The 20,252-nt window shown below is 40.8% G+C and overlaps 2 protein-coding genes across 3 annotated transcripts; one reads left to right on the top strand and one right to left on the bottom strand.

Moving 5' to 3' along the window:
- Window positions 1-9,093: 9,093 nt before the first annotated feature.
- On the bottom strand, window positions 9,094-11,588 carry gadd45aa (growth arrest and DNA-damage-inducible, alpha, a). Of its 2 annotated transcripts, none has more exons than XM_058065999.1 (4): window positions 11,524-11,588; window positions 10,632-10,733; window positions 10,097-10,319; window positions 9,094-9,868 (listed from the first exon to the last, which is right to left on the bottom strand). In XM_058065999.1, exons 2-4 carry the CDS (start codon window positions 10,730-10,732, stop codon window positions 9,755-9,757), a joined length of 438 nt encoding a protein of 145 aa, XP_057921982.1. In that variant the 5' UTR covers window position 10,733; window positions 11,524-11,588; the 3' UTR covers window positions 9,094-9,754. The 2 variants fall into 2 exon arrangements, with proteins under 2 accessions (XP_057921982.1, XP_057921981.1); XM_058065998.1 differs by lacking the exon at window positions 11,524-11,588 and adding an exon at window positions 11,060-11,292.
- Window positions 11,589-11,753: 165 nt separating this feature from the next.
- On the top strand, window positions 11,754-19,902 carry LOC131126536 (sodium- and chloride-dependent GABA transporter 2-like; the record flags this gene model as incomplete). Its single annotated transcript, XM_058069181.1, has 15 exons — window positions 11,754-11,791; window positions 13,826-14,028; window positions 14,102-14,236; window positions 14,324-14,464; window positions 15,139-15,223; window positions 15,316-15,448; window positions 15,508-15,642; window positions 16,617-16,720; window positions 16,793-16,917; window positions 17,001-17,113; window positions 18,025-18,162; window positions 18,254-18,356; window positions 18,433-18,533; window positions 18,616-18,786; window positions 19,743-19,902. Coding segments are annotated over 15 exons (1,803 nt in total), but the record flags the coding sequence as incomplete, so codon positions are not given.
- Window positions 19,903-20,252: the final 350 nt, after the last annotated feature.

Here is a 20,252-nt window from a genome sequence, read left to right on the forward strand (position 1 = left end):
TGACAATATCCTTCATTGGTTACACTCTGGGTGCATTCACTGACCAGTGAACCAGCCTTTATGCTGTCTTTTTTTTGTCACGCATTGAGCTTTCACACTTTGTTTGGCGCTCCTTGAATGCACCATAGTTATATGCTGGCTTGTCATAGTTAAATGAGTATTCTCATTTTTTGACCCTTTGTATTGAGTTGTGGACTCCCATAGAGCAGCTACACACAATAACCCCCAAGCTTTCTCGATCTTCCAGAATCTGCACCCATCCCAGCTGTGTTTCCTCGGGTTTCCAAAACCTGTTTTAATTTATCCCACCCACGGCACGCCCACTCAGCTTGTACAGCCAACAGCTTGTACCCGGGCACGCCCATATAAGGACGAGCCGGTGTTAGAAAAAACATCCCAAACTTCTTTCAGGGCTCACATCCAAATACGCCAACCTCATTATGTGAAACTTTGGCATTATTTAGCAGGATAATAACAACATTTATTGGTTAGAAAAGTGGAGCATGGGGCATATTTAGGGCTTCAACACAGATTGAGTAGCGAGTGAACAATGGCAATTGTAGAGAAAAGGGCGGGGTTCTGAATCTGATTCTATTCTATTCATTTCTACAGTCACTTTTATTGCAAAGAATGTCAACGTCGAGAACCTTGTGTCATAAATAAACATTTTATATCCCTGGGACGCAACCACCAAGCAGGGTCAACTGCAGGGGTGTACAAGGTGCGGCCCCAGGGACCGTTTGTGAACCGTAGTTGTATTTGTTTGGCCTGGGGCATGTTTGTAAAAAAAAAAAAAGCTAAAAAAACAACAGAAAAATGTATATACTCAAAATATTAAGTCAAGTTGTTTGTTCCCAAAGATATATTTAGACATCTTTTATTATATATATATAATATATATATATATATATATATATTTTTTTTTTTTGTGTGTGTGAGAGGGACAAAGACGTCATGTGTAATACCACAAGATGAAAACGGCCTAATAGTTATTTTGGTATACAACATAGTACATATACTCCATAGTACACAATATTCTGTTGGCCTTGAAAAATCATCAGGAACGGCCCTTGCCGAGAGGGACGCCTTTTGACAAATGGCTGGGATTGAATGAGAAAAAGAGAATACCAAAGTGACCCTTGCATCCTTTCATTCAGGTTGGACAACCCTGATCACGTATGCACTTTTTGCACTTCCAAAATGGAACTTTGCTACATCTGAATTTCTATCATTTCTGGCAACACATGATAAATTGCAGTGCAAAACGACTGTTGATGATGGAATGAACTAATACGACTTCCTTCAAGGCAGATTTTCTCGAAAGGGATGGCATCAGGTAGCGCAGGCGTGCCTCACCAAGTGAGGCCCTGCAGGCGTGCAACATGGTGCCTTAGCGGAGCGCACATGCGCAGCAATGTGCCACTGTATGAAAATCCAGCGTGGCAGTTACAGTGTCACTGTGTTGGAATGTGCTGATGAGGGGGAGAAGCAGGGGGAGGGTGTGAGCAATTTGCCTGCAGTGGCACCTTGGTTCCTGTGGGAAACCTACAAAACAGGCCTGCGATTCAGCGGTGCCCCGTTTCCTTGAAAGTTAGCATCACAGTCACACCTGAGATCTAATCAAACATTGCCTGCACGGCTTCAATAATAGAAATCATAGATGATGTCAAAGCTGCCAGGACTGCAATTAGTATGGATGAATATTTACTATGTACTACGTATATACGTAACATCTCAGTTAGTTTTTGCCGACTGTAATCTGCAAACGACATGTCAAAGTCCGCCCTAACATGGAATTTGCAGTGACGTTCCACAGTAGTGTTGATAAAGGGCATCATTATTGCAATAGACTTGCACGCTTTGTGATTAGGGAGTAGCATTAAAAGTCATTTGGGTGGAGAACACCAAATCGTTGGCTTTAGAAACTTTGTGAAGCAGTTTTCCCATAAAACGGGTGTGGACAAAGTGTACAAAGTGCCTGTAGCTCATTTTGAATTTGCTCTTAATGCAATTGAGAGATACATATACCATTTTTGCGGTTCCAATTTTGGGGCTCTATCACAGTTTTTCCATAATATATTCATTAATAATGTTGAATTGTTAACCATTTTAAGCATCAAAATGACTAAAATAATCTAAAAAAGCCCACAAGTATAAGACAGTGTATGATGTGTAATATTCTACACAGCCACTAGGTGTCAGTAAAGTTGCTGTACACCTCAGTGAGACACATGAATGCCAGACTTGATTGCCAAAACAACAGGCTATAATTGCAGTCTTTTTTTTTTTATACTTTATTTTTATTTATTTTTATATTTTTCTAAACAAAACGTCAACAGCAATACAAACACAATCAAAAACAAAAAGGGGGGGGGGGCACTGGACATACACATCACACAATTTGGTTAGGGGCTTATTTGATCTCATGATGTCTGAATAATAATAAATTGAGTAATACGAGTGTAACGGTGGGATGAGTGGTTAGCGCGTAGCTGGGAGACATGGGGTTCGATTCCCCCCTTCAGGCATCTCTGTGTGGACTCGGCCATGGCATGTCCCACAAGATAGAATGAAAAAAAAGTTTCCCTCCCATTACGTGTGGAAGTGGTAAGTTTTGGGCTTCCTAAGTTTAGAAGAAATGAATTCCACACATGTCCACACATGTTCTATTTATAAATAATGCATCCTCACAGTCGGGTCTGGAACCAATTAACCACGATAAACGAAGGATTAGAGTACATGAATTTGCTTTGATTGAATTTACATTAGATTGCTTTTAGTGTCAAAATGTCTGAAAGTGTTCCCTGCATGCCTTCAACTTTCCTTAGGTGGGAAAAGTTTGCAGCATCCCATTTTTCTTTCTGTGGCTTATCTTCAGCTAATGTTTACCTTTGACTCCAACGTGAGAAAGGTGCTGATTTCTTACGTTCTCTACGGCAGTCAGGCTCATGCAATCCATTGGCAATTCACACAACGGAATACTTCTCTATTTTAGAATGTGAGCGATAAAGGCTACACAAGTTTTCTGTGAGTGACTGGACCGGACTGGAAGCCCGCCTCGAGTGGGATGACCTCCGCTGCCCCAGTTTGAAAGGAGCCGTTTCCATTTGTCGTCACATGGGCCCACGTCATCCAGCATTGAGTCACATGCCACGCAACCTTTCACACAGTGCCAACTGAACTCACCAGCGTGGAGGGCGGGAGGGGGGGGGGTAGTACTTGGAATTCTACTACTGGCTGTTTGAAGTTATTTTTAAAACATGTCTAAAGGATTTTTTTTTTTACTTTACTCCTTACTTCTCACTCTTGTACTGCAACCGTGGATGAATGTGTGAAAGGCACAGACACCAGAGGAGTGCAGTTTGGAAACTTCATTCTGCTGGGACTTTTTTTGGGGGGGGGGGGGGGGGGGGGGTGGTTGTTAAATCTGACGACAACCTCACATGCCTGCCACGTTTTGGGAAAGTACGTATGCGGGTCAGGCTGATGACGTCCTTTTTCATCATTAGCAACACAAAAGCTGGGTTACAACTGGCAGGCTTCCATCCAGGGGCGTATTTAGTCATTTGGGGGCCCGGGGCAAACCCAGTCATTGGGGTCCTCCTCGCTTTAATGCTTGTTGCAATAAATTGCTTTCTCAAAACATTTTTGTGTCACGTCACTCCCATTTCTTCTTCTTCTATTTTGAAGCTCTTCTCAGAACCTCCTTGAGATTCAACACTGCAAAATTTTTCAACTTATGTGAAACACAAACACATATTTCTTTCCCTTTTCTAGCGTGAGAAATCAAGTTAATATGAGCTAGCTCGCAACGGACGTCATGGGAAATACCTATTTTGATGCGAAAGCCCTTGTACAGCGATATTATTATTGTCGCAGCTAACATGAAAAACTATTTTTATCTTGTGGACTAGCACAATGTGTCGCTAATCGCTAGCCTCAGTGTCATTCCCAGACGGAAGAGCTCTCAATTTCGCTACAAAGACTCAACAACAATCTTGTTTGCCGTCTGCATTTTTCACCCGAGGACTGAAGCACACATCTTGTGCTGGAAGATACAGCCATCCCATGGAGAGCGGTCATTGTAAATGTTGTCGCTGCTGTTGTTGTTTACAGAACTAGCATAAGTCACAGCATAAATCACAACTATTCCATGTTATCATCAGTGCACGTGTTAATGCATGATCACAGCATGGATATCAAACGTTGTTCACTTTTTTTTTAGAGGGATTCATAGTCGAAATAGGTGTATCCCAATGACAGCATTGTTAGCTAGCTCATATTAACTAGTTAACTAGTCTCATGTTATAATGCACAGAAAAGGAAAGAAATATGTGTTCATATTTCACATAAGGATTGTGAATGATGGGTGTATACTATGCTGGCATATACCAGTAGGCGTAGTAGTCTTCTCATATTTTGGATTAAAACTGGAATTCAGAGCCGAAGAAGGAACGTATGAATATGGCACTTTCTCCACACCTGCAGTGGTGTGAAAATGTGTTGGCCTCCTTCCCGATTTCTTATTTTTTCACATGTTTGTCATCTTGATGATGGGTGAGACAAAACAAAACTTTTTGGAAGGTGTGTGTCCCATTACATCTGCCGTAAAAGTAGAAAACGAAAGTAAAATATGGTGGTGGTAGTGTGATGGTCTGGGGTTGTTTTGCTGCCTCTAGACTTGATGTGATGAATGGAACCATGAAGGCCATCTGTTGGTGACCTCAAGATGAAACCAAGTTGGGTTCTGCAGGAGGACAATGAGAGAACAGTTGAGAAAACAACATCATACCAACAGTAAAATATGGTGGTGGTAGTGTGATGGTCTGGAGTTGTTTTGCTGCCTCTAGACTTGATGTGATGAATGGAACCATGAAGGCCATCTGTTGGTGACCTCAAGATGAAACCAAGTTGGGTTCTGCAGGAGGACAATGAGAGAACAGTTGAGAAAACAACATCATACCAACAGTAAAATATGGTGGTGGTAGTGTGATGGTCTGGGGTTGTTTTGCTGCCTCTAGACTTGATGTGATGAATGGAACCATGAAGGCCATCTGTTGGTGACCTCAAGATGAAACCAAGCTGGGTTCTGCAGGAGGACAATGAGAGAACAGTTGAGAAAACAACATCATACCAACAGTAAAATATGGTGGTGGTAGTGTGATGGTCTGGGGTTGTTTTGCTGCCTCTAGACTTGATGTGATGAATGGAACCATGAAGGCCATCTGTTGGTGACCTCAAGATGAAACCAAGTTGGGTTCTGCAGGAGGACAATGAGAGAACAGTTGAGAAAACAACATCATGTGCAATATTAAGGGCTCTAAATGACTAAGTTCTAAGTGAAGTATTTCCATAATGCCTCATATTAACTCTCTAACAAGATCTCAGTGTATAGACTGGTCATATATCTCATCTCGTCTCATATTATCTACATACTGTATTGTATAGAACTCTGGGAAAAACTGTTGATTTTTGTTAATACTCGGGTCGTTTATATTGTTTATTTTTCTATATTGTGTATTTTGTACTGCTTAACTGATTCTGTACTCTTGCTGCTGTGCAATACAAATTTCCCCACTGAGGGACGAATAAAGGCATATCTTAATCTTAATCTTAATCTTAATCTTAATCTTAATCTTAATCATACCAACAGTAAAATATGGTGGTGGTAGTGTGATGGTCTGGAGTTGTTTTGCTGCTTCAGGACCTGGAAGACTTGCTGTGATAAATGGAACCATGAATTCTGCTGGCTAAAGGAGAATGTCCAGCCATCTGTTGGTGACCTCAAGATGAAACCAACATGGGTTCTGCAGCAGGACAATGATCCAAAACACACCAGCAAGTCCACCTCTGAATGGCTGAAGACTTTGGAGGGGCCTAGTCAAAGTCCTGACCTGAATCCTATTGAGATGCTGAAAAGGAGCTTCATCCTGGAAAAGCCTCCAATGTGGCTGAATGACAACAATCCTGCAAAGATGAGTTGGACAAAATTCCTCTGGAATAGACTCATTGCAAGTTATCCCAAATGCTTGATTGCAGTTGTTGCTGCTAAGGGTGGCCCAAGCAGTTATTAGCTTCAGGGGGCACTCCCGTTTTCACACAAAGTCATGTACTGTAGGTTTGGATTTATTATTTTTTTTCTGTGACGGTAATATAAATCTAGGTTAAGGTTTTTTTTTTTTTTTTGATTGATGATCAATAATGTTAGACATTGGGTTGAATAAAAGGACACAAAAACCTGACATGTTTTTCATCCGATATAAAATGATTTGCAGCGGAAGTCATTATTGATGGGCTGTTTACAAAATACGGACACAATTTGTGCTACACCGATAATACTAACAAGGTACTGCAACTTTGGAAATCCAATAGCAATCATGGACTTTCATGTCCGCCGCCATCACATGCGTTATTAATTAGCAAGTGCCTTGAGCACCTTGTGTTTTGCTTTGAACCCCCACCAGCAGCAAAGTAACCTGTTAGGCGGCCAAATTACTTCACGTGAGTAAAACGTCATTAAGTCAATTATGTATTGATACATTGAACGATCATGTGGTGTCCAGTCATTGTGATTGTTATCACTGACATTTTGTGCAGGGTTTCATTTTGTTTTACAGTTTTTTTTTTAATTGAATGGTGAAAAAGTATGTTTTTAAGTTTTGGGACAAGGTTTGGGACAAGTGGGACAAGGAAGTTAGCGTTGCCATGAGTTGCCAATTCGTTTGTTATATCAGCAGCATTCTCTTTGCTCATCCCATTTCTTGAATTTCTTTTTCCTTGACCTGTCAGCAGCAAGTATTGTTGGAAGTGACAACAGGAAATGCCACCGACGGCTTATCAAATTATTCAACGGATGGGATCTTTACCGCTCCTGTTTTGCAACCTCAAGTGTTGTCACATGACATCTTGTGCAACCGCAGGGCAGGTTCTCTCCCCGTGATCGTGACTCATCACGTCCAGAGGGGATTGCCTGCCTGACGCCAACCTGGTGACATCACCGGCTTGTGGCACAGCTGGAAGAAAGAGGGGTGCAGAGCGAGGGGGAGGGCCGAGCAACTTTGGGCAGGTGAGTCCAAGTCAGGCTTTGGGGTGGAAACCAGCATGTGGAAGTACAGAAGTAACAGAAGTAACAGAAGTAGCAGGAGTAACAGAAGTAACAGAAGTAGCAGGAGTAACAGAAGTAACAGGAGCAACAGGAGCAACAGAAGCAACAGAAGTAACAGAAGTAGCAGAAGTAACAGAAGTAACAGAAGTAGCAGAAGTAGCAGGAGTAACAGAAGTAACAGAAGTAGCAGGAGTAACAGAAGTAACAGGAGCAACAGAAGTAACAGAAGTAGCAGGAGTAACAGAAGTAACAGAAGTAACAGAAGTAACAGAAGTAGCAGGAGTAACAGAAGTAACAGAAGTAGCAGGAGTAACAGAAGTAACAGGAGCAACAGGAGCAACAGAAGTAACAGAAGTAACAGAAGTAGCAGGAGTAACAGAAGTAACAGAAGTAGCAGGAGTAACAGAAGTAACAGGAGCAACAGGAGCAACAGAAGCAACAGAAGTAACAGAAGTAGCAGAAGTAACAGAAGTAACAGAAGTAACAGAAGTAGCAGGAGTAACAGAAGTAACAGAAGTAGCAGAAGTAGCAGAAGTAGCAGAAGTAACAGAAGTAGCAGGAGTAACAGAAGTAACAGAAGTAACAGAAGTAGCAGGAGTAACAGGAGTAACAGAAGTAGCAGAAGTAGCAGAAGTAACAAAAGTAACAAAAGTAGCAGAAGTAGCAGAAGTAACAGAAGTAACAGAAGTAGCAGGAGTAACAGAAGTAACAGAAGTAGCAGAAGTAGCAGAAGTAGCAGAAGTAACAGAAGTAACAGAAGTAACAGAAGTAGCAGAAGTAACAGAAGTAACAGAAGTAGCAGAAGTAACAGAAGTAACAGAAGTAGCAGAAGTAACAGAAGTAACAGAAGTAACAGAAGTAGCAGGAGTAACAGAAGTAACAGAAGTAGCAGAAGTAACAGAAGTAACAGAAGTAACAGAAGTAGCAGAAGTAACAGAAGTAACAGAAGTAGCAGAAGTAGCAGAAGTAGCAGAAGTAGCAGAAGTAACAGAAGTAGCAGGAGTAACAGAAGTAGCAGAAGTAGCAGAAGTAACAGAAGTAGCAGAAGTAACAGAAGTAACAGAAGTAACAGAAGTAGCAGGAGTAACAGAAGTAACAGGAGTAACAGGAATAACAGGAGCAACAGGAGCAACAGGAGCAACAGAAGTAACAGAAGTAACAGAAGTAGCAGGAGTAACAGAAGTAACAGAAGTAGCAGGAGTAACAGAAGTAACAGAAGTAACAGAAGTAACAGAAGTAGCAGAAGTAGCAGAAGTAACAGAAGTAGCAGAAGTAGCAGAAGTAGAAGTAGCAGAAGTAACAGAAGTAGCAGAAGTAGCAGAAGTAGAAGTAACAGAAGTAACAGAAGTAGCAGAAGTAGAAGTAGCAGAAGTAACAGAAGTAGCAGAAGTAGGAGTAACAGAAGTAACAGAAGTAGCAGAAGTAGCAGAAGTAGAAGTAGCAGAAGTAACAGAAGTAGCAGAAGTAGCAGAAGTAACAAAAGTAACAAAAGTAGCAGAAGTAACAGAAGTAGCAGAAGTAACAAAAGTAACAAAAGTAACAAAAGTAGCAGAAGTAGCAGAAGTAGCAGAAGTAACAAAAGTAACAAAAGTAACAAAAGTAACAGAAGTAGCAGGAGTAACAGGAGTAACAGAAGTAGCAGAAGTAACAGAAGTAGCAGGAGTAACAGGAGTAACAGAAGTAACAGAAGTAGCAGGAGTAACAGGAGTAACAGAAGTAACAGGAGTAACAGGAGCAAGGCAGCGTCCAGCAACAAGTCAAGAGAGAGCCGTGGAAAAGGGCGAGCGTTTGGATGAATGAGCAGGGTCCTGCTGACCCAGGCAGAAGCCCGTGCAGAGAGAACGTGGAGGATTATTGTTCTCTTTAGCTCAGAGACGACAGTGAGGCCACAGAGGCCAACGTGACCCCCGTGATGGGCACGTGACGGCGCTTTACAACATGCTAAAGGTCACAATGCTCATTTTCCACAAACGAAACAAGAAACTGTCGTGGCTCAAAACCAACTTCTTTTATTGACATCAGTACATGTCTAGTTAAGTCTGCAAATGTAAAAAAATGAAACATAAATATACTTAAATATGTTGGAAAATAACTTAAAATTGTAACACAACAATTGTACTTTGCTGGCATCGGATGTCTTAACAGCCCTTCCCTTTTTAAATGGTAGCAACATCAATATGAACACTTGAATGTAGCGAGTGAAATCGTAAAAGGTCCAGTGTTTTTAAGCAAGTGCTTTGTTGCAGCAGAGATGCTGAGGCCGTGGTCCACTCCACTCCACTCCACTCCACACCTCCCGACTTCTGCTTTTGCTCCACTTTTCCTGAACACGTCACGGTGAACAAACACGAATGATGTAATCCTTCTGCCGCTCCGCTGCGTCCGGCTTCAAACAAGCTCCCTTCAAGCGTCCACGACATCACAACAACACAAGTCGTCTCCATTGTCACAACTGATAGACAAAACTCCAAAACAAGTGGAAATTCCCATCCCACTTTTTTTTTTTTGCCTTTTTAATTGCTCCCATCTACTCCAAGGGGGTCTTTTGCAACCCGAGTAGTGGTTCGAAGCTTGATTTGCTTCTGATAATATTGCTGATTCCTGCTGATTCTTCACAGATTGGGTTTTTTTGGGGATGTGCTGACAGGTTCATCGTTCAGGGAGGTTGATGATTGGCACCCATTGATCCAGACATCGGCTCTCGCTGCAGAAGCTGTTCACCTTGCTCAAAACGGTGTCCTGCCACGATGACTCCTCCGGGGTCTGGAAAAGACCACAAATGAGTCATACGGCTGCCATATTTATGCACAAGCAGCCTCTGTGTAGTGTTGTGTGAGCGTGAGGTGTTTCCTCTACCGACATTCCTCACGAGTCATAAGCGGGAGGAGCCCTGTGCCGGTTTACAGCAGGTTTCTTCCCTTAGTTTCACTCAGGTGAATAGGCCTTTGTGTGTGCTACATGTTGACAACAGTTGAACAAAAACAAACTTACAGTGACAAGGACACAGTGGAGGTCCAGGGGCTCCCCGCCATTCTGTTTTCCACCTCCTCCACCCAGTATTTCTGCCAGGCGCCGGGTGTTGTTCACCCTCAGGATGTTGATGTCATTCTCACAGCAGAAAGCCTGAATGAGCGTGAAGTGGATCTGCAAGGCCACGTCTTCCTCATCTTCGTCATCCGTGGCCAAGATGCACAGAACCACGTTATCAGGGTCCCTGGAGGGAGACAATAGCTACTTATGACACGTCCAAACAACTCCATTGTGCATACATTAGGACAGCAACGCATGCACAACAGACAACCTGATACACTAAGCACAACACATACAATAAAACATGCATATTACATAAAAATAGACCTATAAATGTATTATATGTTTTGTGCATATACCCTCGTAAGTAAATAAGTTCTAACAAACTTTTTAACGTACATTAGCTGACAATCTTTGCTAAATATACCGTCTATTGAATAGTACACATGCATATATGTCCTAATACTAATACTAATACTAATACTAATATACTCACTCATTGAGGGACTTGGCAGCTTCGTAGACTCCAACAGTCGTGCAGCCTCTGGCTTGGGCTCTGCTCAGAACTTCTTCTAAAGCTTTCGCCACTGAATCCATTCTACAAAACAACACAGCCCGCCACCCAAAAAAAGAAGTTATTAAAAGTGGCAAAAAAAAAAAGACAAGTTGCAAGCCCGTCCTGCTTATCCTCCCTCCCGGCGTCTTCTCTCCACTGAGCCGTGGTCGAGGACGGACGACGGATGAAAGGTACAACCGTCTTTTTGACCGTTACATTTAAAACCTCTTTGATGCGTACAACGTAAAATGTGTCATACTATAACTGAAAGTGGTCATGTGTTTGTTTTTTTTTCTACTTTCAAAGACTTTGCAGCGTCACACACAAAATACACACAGACACGGAAGGCGAATATCAAGTGAAAATACCTTTCTTGAGAGTAATCCCCACTTAATTCCTCAAATGTCATGTTGTACATAAAATCCAAATCCAACTTAGAGCGAAGTGCCAGTTGCTTGTCGTCCTCACACACACCTTTCAGCGGCAATGGTGCAACTGAGGTGGAAGTCTAGCAGCTTCACGTCAAGAGTGTGTGTGGGACAATGCTAGTTATGGAGGACATTTGCATAGCCGTCGCTATTGGTCCTATGCTAATTCCTTTGCTAGCGAGGTTGGGACAGACACACTACAGCAGGCGGACCCGTCTCCAGCTGGACGGCTGGTGGAACTGCAGCCATTTTGTTACTACTACAAAATAAACTCAGTATCTGCAATGTACATGCGGTCATGTGATTAGAACATTTACACGAGTCAATGCTCAACATAATTCTTTTTTTCAATATTATGACAGTAAAACACAACTTGTATGTGTTTAAAACACGCTTTTACTCACTTGTTTGAGCTAAACACACCGAATGACGTGAACTTGACAAAGCTCACCTAAGGAGTTCACGACTAAAAGACAGAAGATGGTTGAGGTAACTAACTGCATAGCAACGGGACGCTTGTTGCAGAGGAAGCCCTCTGATTGGTCAGCTCCAATTGGGGAGAAACCAATCCGAAAGCGCGCGCGAGATCCAAAGGACCGGCGCGAGACGGATAGTCATGTGACCCGACAAATCACAACAGCAGTCATTAAAAACAATTTCTGATCAAATTCGGTATGTATTGTCGTTTTATTTGGTAGAATAACAAAGATACATGTGATATACAGCAATACAATTTTCTAAATGTGACAGGAGTTACTTGCATTCTGTTAATATTATAGCTATCTGTTTTATTTTCATTTATGCTAACATATATTGTGTACAGCAAACTGTTCATAGTCATGATTGTCGTATACTTGTTGTATTGTATTTTCCAAATAAATTATTTTACTTGTACCATAACCCATCATAACTAATCAAAATTACAATCATTTCATTACGTTTGCTGTTGTTGCTTAAGCCACCGAAGATAAGCTTGCAAAATGAGGCTGTAGTAATGCGTATTTACACAAATGATGTCAATATTGATCAAATAACAGCTTCCTATTCCAACCAGAACTCTCCAACGTGCAAAAATGCATTTAAAATGTCCCCAACTTTGATCAAACATGCTTTATGTTTATGAATTTTGGTTCTTACAAAAGCTGCACCAAAACTAGGGACCTATACTGTCGACTTTATGGGGTTTTTGCTGCCCCCTCGGGGGGACAAATCAGTATAGCACTGTACAGTACAGTATTATTTGTTCACAAATGACAAACAAAATGCACATAAAAACAAACAAACAAATAATGATAATGTGTATACATATATGTTTTAGTTTTTTATTTAATGAGGAGATAAAATGTTTAGCCTCAGACTCCCTGACAAGAGTACTGCCATTCAACTATTGCTACGATGTTACTTATTTAGGAATATAACATGCTGATGTCACATAATTCAGTATTTAATTCTCCCCCAATAAATGTCTCAATGCAATGCAATACAGTTTTCACAGGGAGCATCCTATGATGACATGAAGGTCTCCTTATGTACAATGTATAATCATAACTAACTTTGAGTAAGTAACTCATCTTGAGTACAGTCAATGAATAAACCACCAGGTTAAAATGGTTTATCGAGAGTTAATAACAAATCTTTTGGCTATGCATGAACAAAAAAACGCTCACAAAGGCAGTTACTACTTGTGACAGCAAGACCTAGAAAAGTTTCACTCAAGGGTAAGTCTTCTTTTAACTTTAAAATGCTTGCAATATATAAGCAGGGGCTTTGGATAAATACAGCATGACTTTTTTTTAAAAAAAAAAGAAAACTATTAGAAACTGCCAGGGGTGGGAGAAAGTCAGTCTCAAGTCATGCTCAAGTCTTTAACCCGAGTCAAATCTCAAGTAAAGACAATACTGGTCAAGTCCGAAGTCATAGGCTTGAAATTTTCAAAATCCCATTTCCCACAATTCATCAATTTTTCAGGGTTCAAATTGGTTGATTTTGTAAAAAAAAAAAAATGGTGTCAGAAGTGAGATCAACATGAAATCCATCTGACATTGGGAAAAATTGTGTTGGAATGGAGAACTTGTTCCGCCTCTGGTTGGGAGAGGTGATTTTTTAAAAGTGTGTACATAAACAAGCTGCTAGAAATAGATAATACTACAAATTTTGATGTGATACCAAGTAAACACAGCGATATCATGGTCATTTTTACTTGGACACACTTCCAGATCTTTGAGTAATATTGTGATTTTTTTCCCCCTATAATTTGTTGATCATGGTTATAACCACAATAAAACACAAGACAAAGAGTTTAGGCCGACAAAAAAATATTCGTATCAACACGCTTATTTGTGAACTATATTTAATTACAACTGTATTAGAAGACAATGTAAGATAATAATAATCTAAATAATAAACAAACAATAATCAATAGTTTGTACAAAGGTACTACTGCTAAAAACTAGTATTTGCTCTTGGAATTTGTAAACAATATACTTATACTAATATATTTGAAGAACACAACAAAAGTAAAAAATACAGATATCATCATGCTAGTATCAATCCAATACCTTTAGTATCCTGGTATCAACAATATCATATTGATCCGCCCAATGGTGTCAGAAGTGGGATGGCTACCAGTTGACAGATGACACAGTATGTGTATGAATGATTGTATGTAAAATGATCCAAGAAGTATATGCTGTGTTGTCTCAGTAGAAGTAACAAAATCCAAATGGAACCTCCAAATATTCCAGAGGAGAATGTGGCGATGAAACGAGACCACAATGATCCTCTGCTGGAATACGCAGAGAGAGGCAAGTGGGCCAACAAGAGAGAGTTTCTTTTGGCAGTGGTGGGAGAAATCATCGGTCTGGGGAACGTCTGGAGATTTCCATATCTCTGCTTCAAGAATGGTGGAGGTAAGTGGAGAGTGATGCAACAAACCCACACCAGATAAATCACACCAATATGTCACTCAAATGTCTCCTTTAGGTGTTTTCTTGGTGCCATTCGTGGTGTTCCTGCTTACCTGTGGGATGCCTGTCTTCTTTCTGGAGTTGTCTTTGGGACAGTTAACCGGTCAGGGTGGAATCACGTGTTGGAGGAAAATATGTCCTTTACTTGAAGGTGTAAAACTTTTCAATACAAGTATTGGATACAGTGATGGAAAATGTGTTTACGTTATTGTTATTGTTATTGTTCAATAATGCAAAGGTTTAGGGTACGGCAGTCAAGTGATTATCTTGCTGACCCTCATGTATTACATCATCATCCTGGCTTGGGCCTTTCTCTACCTCTTCTCGTCCTTCCACGCTGAACTCCCTTGGGCCAGCTGCAATAACACCTGGAACACAGGTAGCTTTCATTCATGGATGACATCACCACTGCTTACTCAGCATGTAGTCACAGAGTCATCGCTGGTTTAGGCTGGAGGGTTTCTTGTGTTGATATAGCACAGGGGTGTGTACAAAGTGCACTGGCTCATTATTCTAATAATAGATTGTAATTTAACAAGAGAAAGAAAAAAACACAATTTTAGTAGCATAAAGTTGAAATATTTGTTGTAATATGAAACATATTCTGGAATAAAGTTGTCTGAGAATCTGAGAATGGGGCTGCACGGCGGTCGAGTGGTTAGCGTGCCGACCTCACAGCTACTTAGGAGTTCAATTCCACCCTCGGCCATCTCTGTGTGGAGTTTGCATGTTCTCCCCGTGCATGCGTGGGTTTTCTCCGGGTACTCCGGTTTCCTCCCACATTCCAAAAACATGCTAGGTTAATTGGCCACTCCAAATTGTCCATAGGTATGAATGTGAGTGTGAATGGTTGTTTGTCTATATGTGCCCTGTGATTGGCTGGCCACCAGTCCAGGGTGTACCCAGCTTCTCACCCGAAGACAGCTCCACCCTCATGAGGACAAGCGGTAGAAAATGAATGAATGAATATCTGAATAGAATAAATAATACCGCAAACAGTCTGGTTATTATTGTTATTGTCTAACCTTATCATGAATTCATTTTTACTATAAGGGGACTGTGTTGATTACCAACACAGCCGTTCATCCAATGGAAGCGTTTCTGCAAATTCCACATCATCTGTTGAAGAATTCTGGCAGTAAGTATTCATTCATGTTCTACGTACTTCTATCGTGCTTAGTGAGGCTAGTTCTTGTGTTAAAGACTTAGGAGTGTATTGTTTTTATTTAGGAGGAGGGTCCTGAGTTTGTCTGGAGGCATTGAAGAGATGGGAAGCATTCGCTGGGACCTGGCTGGGTGTCTTCTGCTCAGTTGGATTATTTGTTACCTGTGTGTGTGGAATGGTGTCAAGTCTTCAGGAAAGGTGAGACAAAAAGCACAACTAAGTGTAATTTCAGTGCTGACGGTGAGCTCCTGTTCCAGGTAGTCTACTTCACCGCCACCTTTCCTTATGTGATGATGATCGCTTTGCTAATTCGTGGTCTGACCTTGCCGGGAGCCATGGATGGAATCAGATTTTACCTTTCTCCTGACCCGTCACGTCTGTCTGATCCACAAGTAAGGCAAACATATTGAACCACCAGGGTTACGTGCAGCATGGTGGCAAAGTGGTTAGCATGTCTGTGCCCTGTGACAGACTGCTGATTAATTCAGTGTGTAACCAGAGCCGGCTGGCCCATTAGGCAAAACAATCCACCTTCAATATAATTACAGTCGTCCCTTGTTACTGAACATCACGCTTCAAATACCACTTTATGACTATTTTTCAAAGAACAATTATGCCTATTAGTCCAAAATACAAAAAGACAAGTTATAAGACGTCTGATTACATGACCTTTCACCCTGCATGGAGAGTGGCCCCTGAGCCAGCAGAGCAGAGCCGACATGCCATGGCTGGGATTGAGTGAAAAAAAAAATTTATACTCACATTTAGTGTGGAAGTGGTAAGTTTTTGTATCTTTTGTCCCTTCCCCGATTGAAACAATTTCCTAAGTTTAGAATAAGTAAATCAGAGTGGCTAACTAGTTAGCTTGCTATGTCCGTTATGTCCTTGCAGTGATCCGCAATGTGATGTAAAAAGAGTGACTATGGGGCTGTTAAATAATGTTTACAGGGCTCTAATAATGTTACAACTCATATTCAAGTCATAAAAAGATCTTCTATGCTCTAACTAGGAAATTGAATCTTGAATCCTACTTCATGGGAGTTCACTTATTGCGGTCTGGTCTGGAAGCAATTAACAGCGATAAACGAGGGACGACTGTATGTTATTATATGTTATAAAAGCAGTTATTATTATTATTACTGAAATGGTAACGCTCACACTGACTGAAATGTATCGCAATGCTCAATTGGTATCACAACAAAGTCTCCCCAACTTCATTATATTTGTATAGTTTTGCATATAGTTCATGTCGGTATTTTAGATGTTATTTTATGTTGATTTTGTATACAGTTAGTTATTACATTGTGAAGATGCATGTTTTTGTGTGCAATAACATGCAATATAATCTCATCTAAATATAAAACAGGTATGGATGGATGCGGCCAGCCAGATATTATTCTCCTACGCTGTCTGCACGGGCTGTTTGTCATCTTTGGGAAGTTACAACAAATACAACAACAACTGCTACAGGTCAGGAAGATATTGTCATGTCTTTGTTTTCCAATGATGCGTGTTCCAAATGTGCCTTTGTACGTTCTACAGAGACACGTATGCACTGTGCCTCCTCAACAGTTCAACAAGCTTTGTCGCTGGTTTTGCGATATTCTCAGTCCTCGGCTTCATGTCGTACGAGCTGGGTGTTGACATCGCAGTGGTGGCTGAATCAGGTATGACAGCTTGGGATTCATGATTGATTTCATGACTGAATCGACTTTAACATGACTTGCCCTCCACTATGGGTCCCTCGCAGGCCCAGGCCTCGCATTCATTGCTTACCCCCGGGCAGTCGCTATGATGCCTTTGCCACAACTCTGGGCTGCCTGCTTTTTTATCATGATTATTCTCCTGGGACTGGACAGTCAGGTAAAACTACGTATAGCACACATTCAGGAACTACTCTACTCTCTCTCTCTGTCAATCATCATTTCACTGACTTTATCTGCATTTCATTTAAGACCAAATCCAACTACCGCCATCCCTCATTTATCGCAGTTAATTGGCTCCGGACTTGACCCCAATAAACACATTTCCGTAAAGTATGATTCAATATTAATAAATGGATCATCTTTGTAGTAAGCACATAGAAAACCTGTTCATGACTTTGTAAATACAATTTTACCATTATTAGAGCCCAGCAGACATGAAATAACACCCCTATAGTTGCCTTTAAAATCCTATTATTATTTGCTCAACTGTTATGCAAGAAACTTTAAACATTAGCATAGCTAGTTACTTTATATAATATTAGAATAAGAACGACAAAAAAAGCAAAACACTTACCACTTCCACACACAATGGGAGGAGAACTTGTTTTCACTCTATCATGCCAGATACGCCATGGCTGTTCATGCAAGGTGACTGTATTGTCATATTGTAATAATCTCAATAATAGAACCTTACTGACGCCTAGTGGCCAGAATACTACATACTACATATACCTTTGTCTTGAAATATTTCTTTACTGATAATTCATTCATTTTCTACCGCTTACACGAGGGTCGCTGGGGTACTGGAGCCTATCAGCTGTCTTCAGACAAAACTGTGTTTTGTGTTCACATTTTTCTGGAACAGATTCATTACATTTACCTTATTTCTTATGGGTCAAACAATTTGGTTAACATCCGCTTTGGTTAGAGTTGGACCTTCTGGAAGAGATTAATAACGCTAACCAAGGTTCCACTGTACAGCACACCAAATGGTACATATGTATATACGTATACATGTGTACTGTATGGTGCTTTTAACATGTCCCCCCCCCCCCCCCCCCCACCCAGTTTGTGTACCTCGAAGGTTTGGTGACATCTATATCAGATATGTACCCAGCCATCTTTTTCACTGGGCATCGACGTCAAATTCTGCTTTTGGCCCTGTGTGTCATTTGCTTATCTGTGGGCCTCTGCATGGTCACTGAGGTCAGTGTGGACCAGTCCACATTTCACTGGATTATTAGATTCAATGCTTATTTTCTGGTACAATTACTCATGTTTATTGTATGCGTGGCAGGGAGGACTGTATGTCTTTCAGCTTTTTGACTATTATGCCTGCAGTGGCATCCCCTTGATCACTTTCGCCATTTTGGAGTCCCTTTGCATAGGATGGATATATGGTGAGCGTCCATTAAAGTATCATTCATGTACCATCACACTTCCATTGGTCAGATTATATGCCTGTCTGTCTCCAAGGCGCTGACAACTATTACAACAAAATCAAGGATATGATTGGCTATCGGCCTTCACCTTACATGAAATACTGTTGGAAGTACATGACTCCATGTTTGTGTACAGTAAGTTTTTCGAATGCAGCGAACTAAGTACTCATTTTACTGTAAGATGACATTAACCACTGAGTGTTCCTTGCTTTCATAGGGGGTATTATGTTTCTTCATTGGCCGCTTCACCTCTCTGAAGTACAATAACACCTACCAGTACCCCTGGTGGGGGCACGTCCTAGGACTACTGCTCGCTTTGTCTTCAATTGTCATGGTTCCACTGTGGGCTCTCTACAGTGTTGCTACAACGCCAGGATCTCTCGTTCAGGTTTCTTACACGTCCATGTGTTCTTTCTGTGCTTTCTGTACGTACTTTAGTTGAAAGAATTATTGCACACTTTCTGAAAATCCTATCAACTTCATTTCACTTCTCATCTATCAGTGTCTGTGTCTGCCATATGATATATTTCAATGAAATTGCTAATCCAAACAACCAGTGATTTATAAAGGGAAATCTAGAAAATGACCAAACTTTTTGACAGTTAGTTTGACACTAGAGGTAGGGAACCTATGGCTCGGGAGCCAGGTAGGGCTCTTTTGATGACTGTATCTGGCTCTCAAGCGTTTCTTACCACAATAAAAATGTATTTTTGCTAACATTTTAAAGTAAACATCACAGAAATGACTGTTAAAAATAATCAACAACTTTCTTATGCATTTTAATCCGTCCATCTCTTTTCTACTGCAATACGGCCGACCATATCTATCTTTCCTGATGATATTTTCCAGGTCAAACACCAAAACTCGATTATTACTGGGTAATGCGGTAGTCTACCTCGGTCATTGAGATGTCAACATGTAAATATAAACTTTTCTCCTTTAGTCAAATAGTCACCTAGCTAAAGCTGCAGAACCAAGCCTTCTGACGAAGATGGCCAAAAGAATGAAATATACTGAGTACGGTGCAAAACCATGCAGCAGCAGAAGTTGCATTAATGGCAGCAAGTATTTGATTTATTATTAGACACTGCGCTGCTCACGAAAGTGTGCTGGCCACACCCCATTGGCGTGGGGTAGTGTGCCTGGTCTACGTAATTAGAGCCCATTATATCTAAAACTGTTGGTCTTACATAAAAATGCACACATTTTATTGCATTCAATGTTTAAAAAAATGTATATGGCTCTCACAGATACACATTTTAAAATATCTGGCCTTCATGGCTCTCTTAGCCAAAAAGGTTCCCGACCCCTGGTGTTTACCATAGTCTCCCTTCCTCTTTCCAGAGGCTGAGAGTGCTGATGACACCAGCAGATGGCAGTAAGTCAGTGAACAAGTCTGACACATTCTCCCATCTCCAGTAAGAAGTGGGACATTTTTATTTTCAACAAATCTCTTCTAATACTGCAGCTTTAATGTAAACAATAAAGTTATTAGCTGCGTGTGATGACCTGCTTATACTGTATGACTGAATATTTTATTGAGAAATACTAAATAAATATAAATATAATTAAAACAACCTTCTCAACTTGGATGTGGAATAATAATAATAATAATAATAAATCCAGCATGTATTTTAACATTATAAACAATTATATCGGTTTTGTGATTTTTTTTTAAAGCCTGCCATAATTGGCGTTGTTCCCAAACTTGTCCACCAGAGGGAGACATCCGCCTGATATTAACAGTAATATCTACTGTAGTTAGTAGCATTGGAGTGTTGCGATGAGGTTCACTTGGATTTTTTAATCTGTTTATAATCTGTTGCTCCGGATTAACTACAAATGCACAAACAG

This window comes from Doryrhamphus excisus, chromosome 3, assembly GCF_030265055.1.
Source record: "Doryrhamphus excisus isolate RoL2022-K1 chromosome 3, RoL_Dexc_1.0, whole genome shotgun sequence".
NCBI lineage: Eukaryota > Metazoa > Chordata > Actinopteri > Syngnathiformes > Syngnathidae > Doryrhamphus > Doryrhamphus excisus.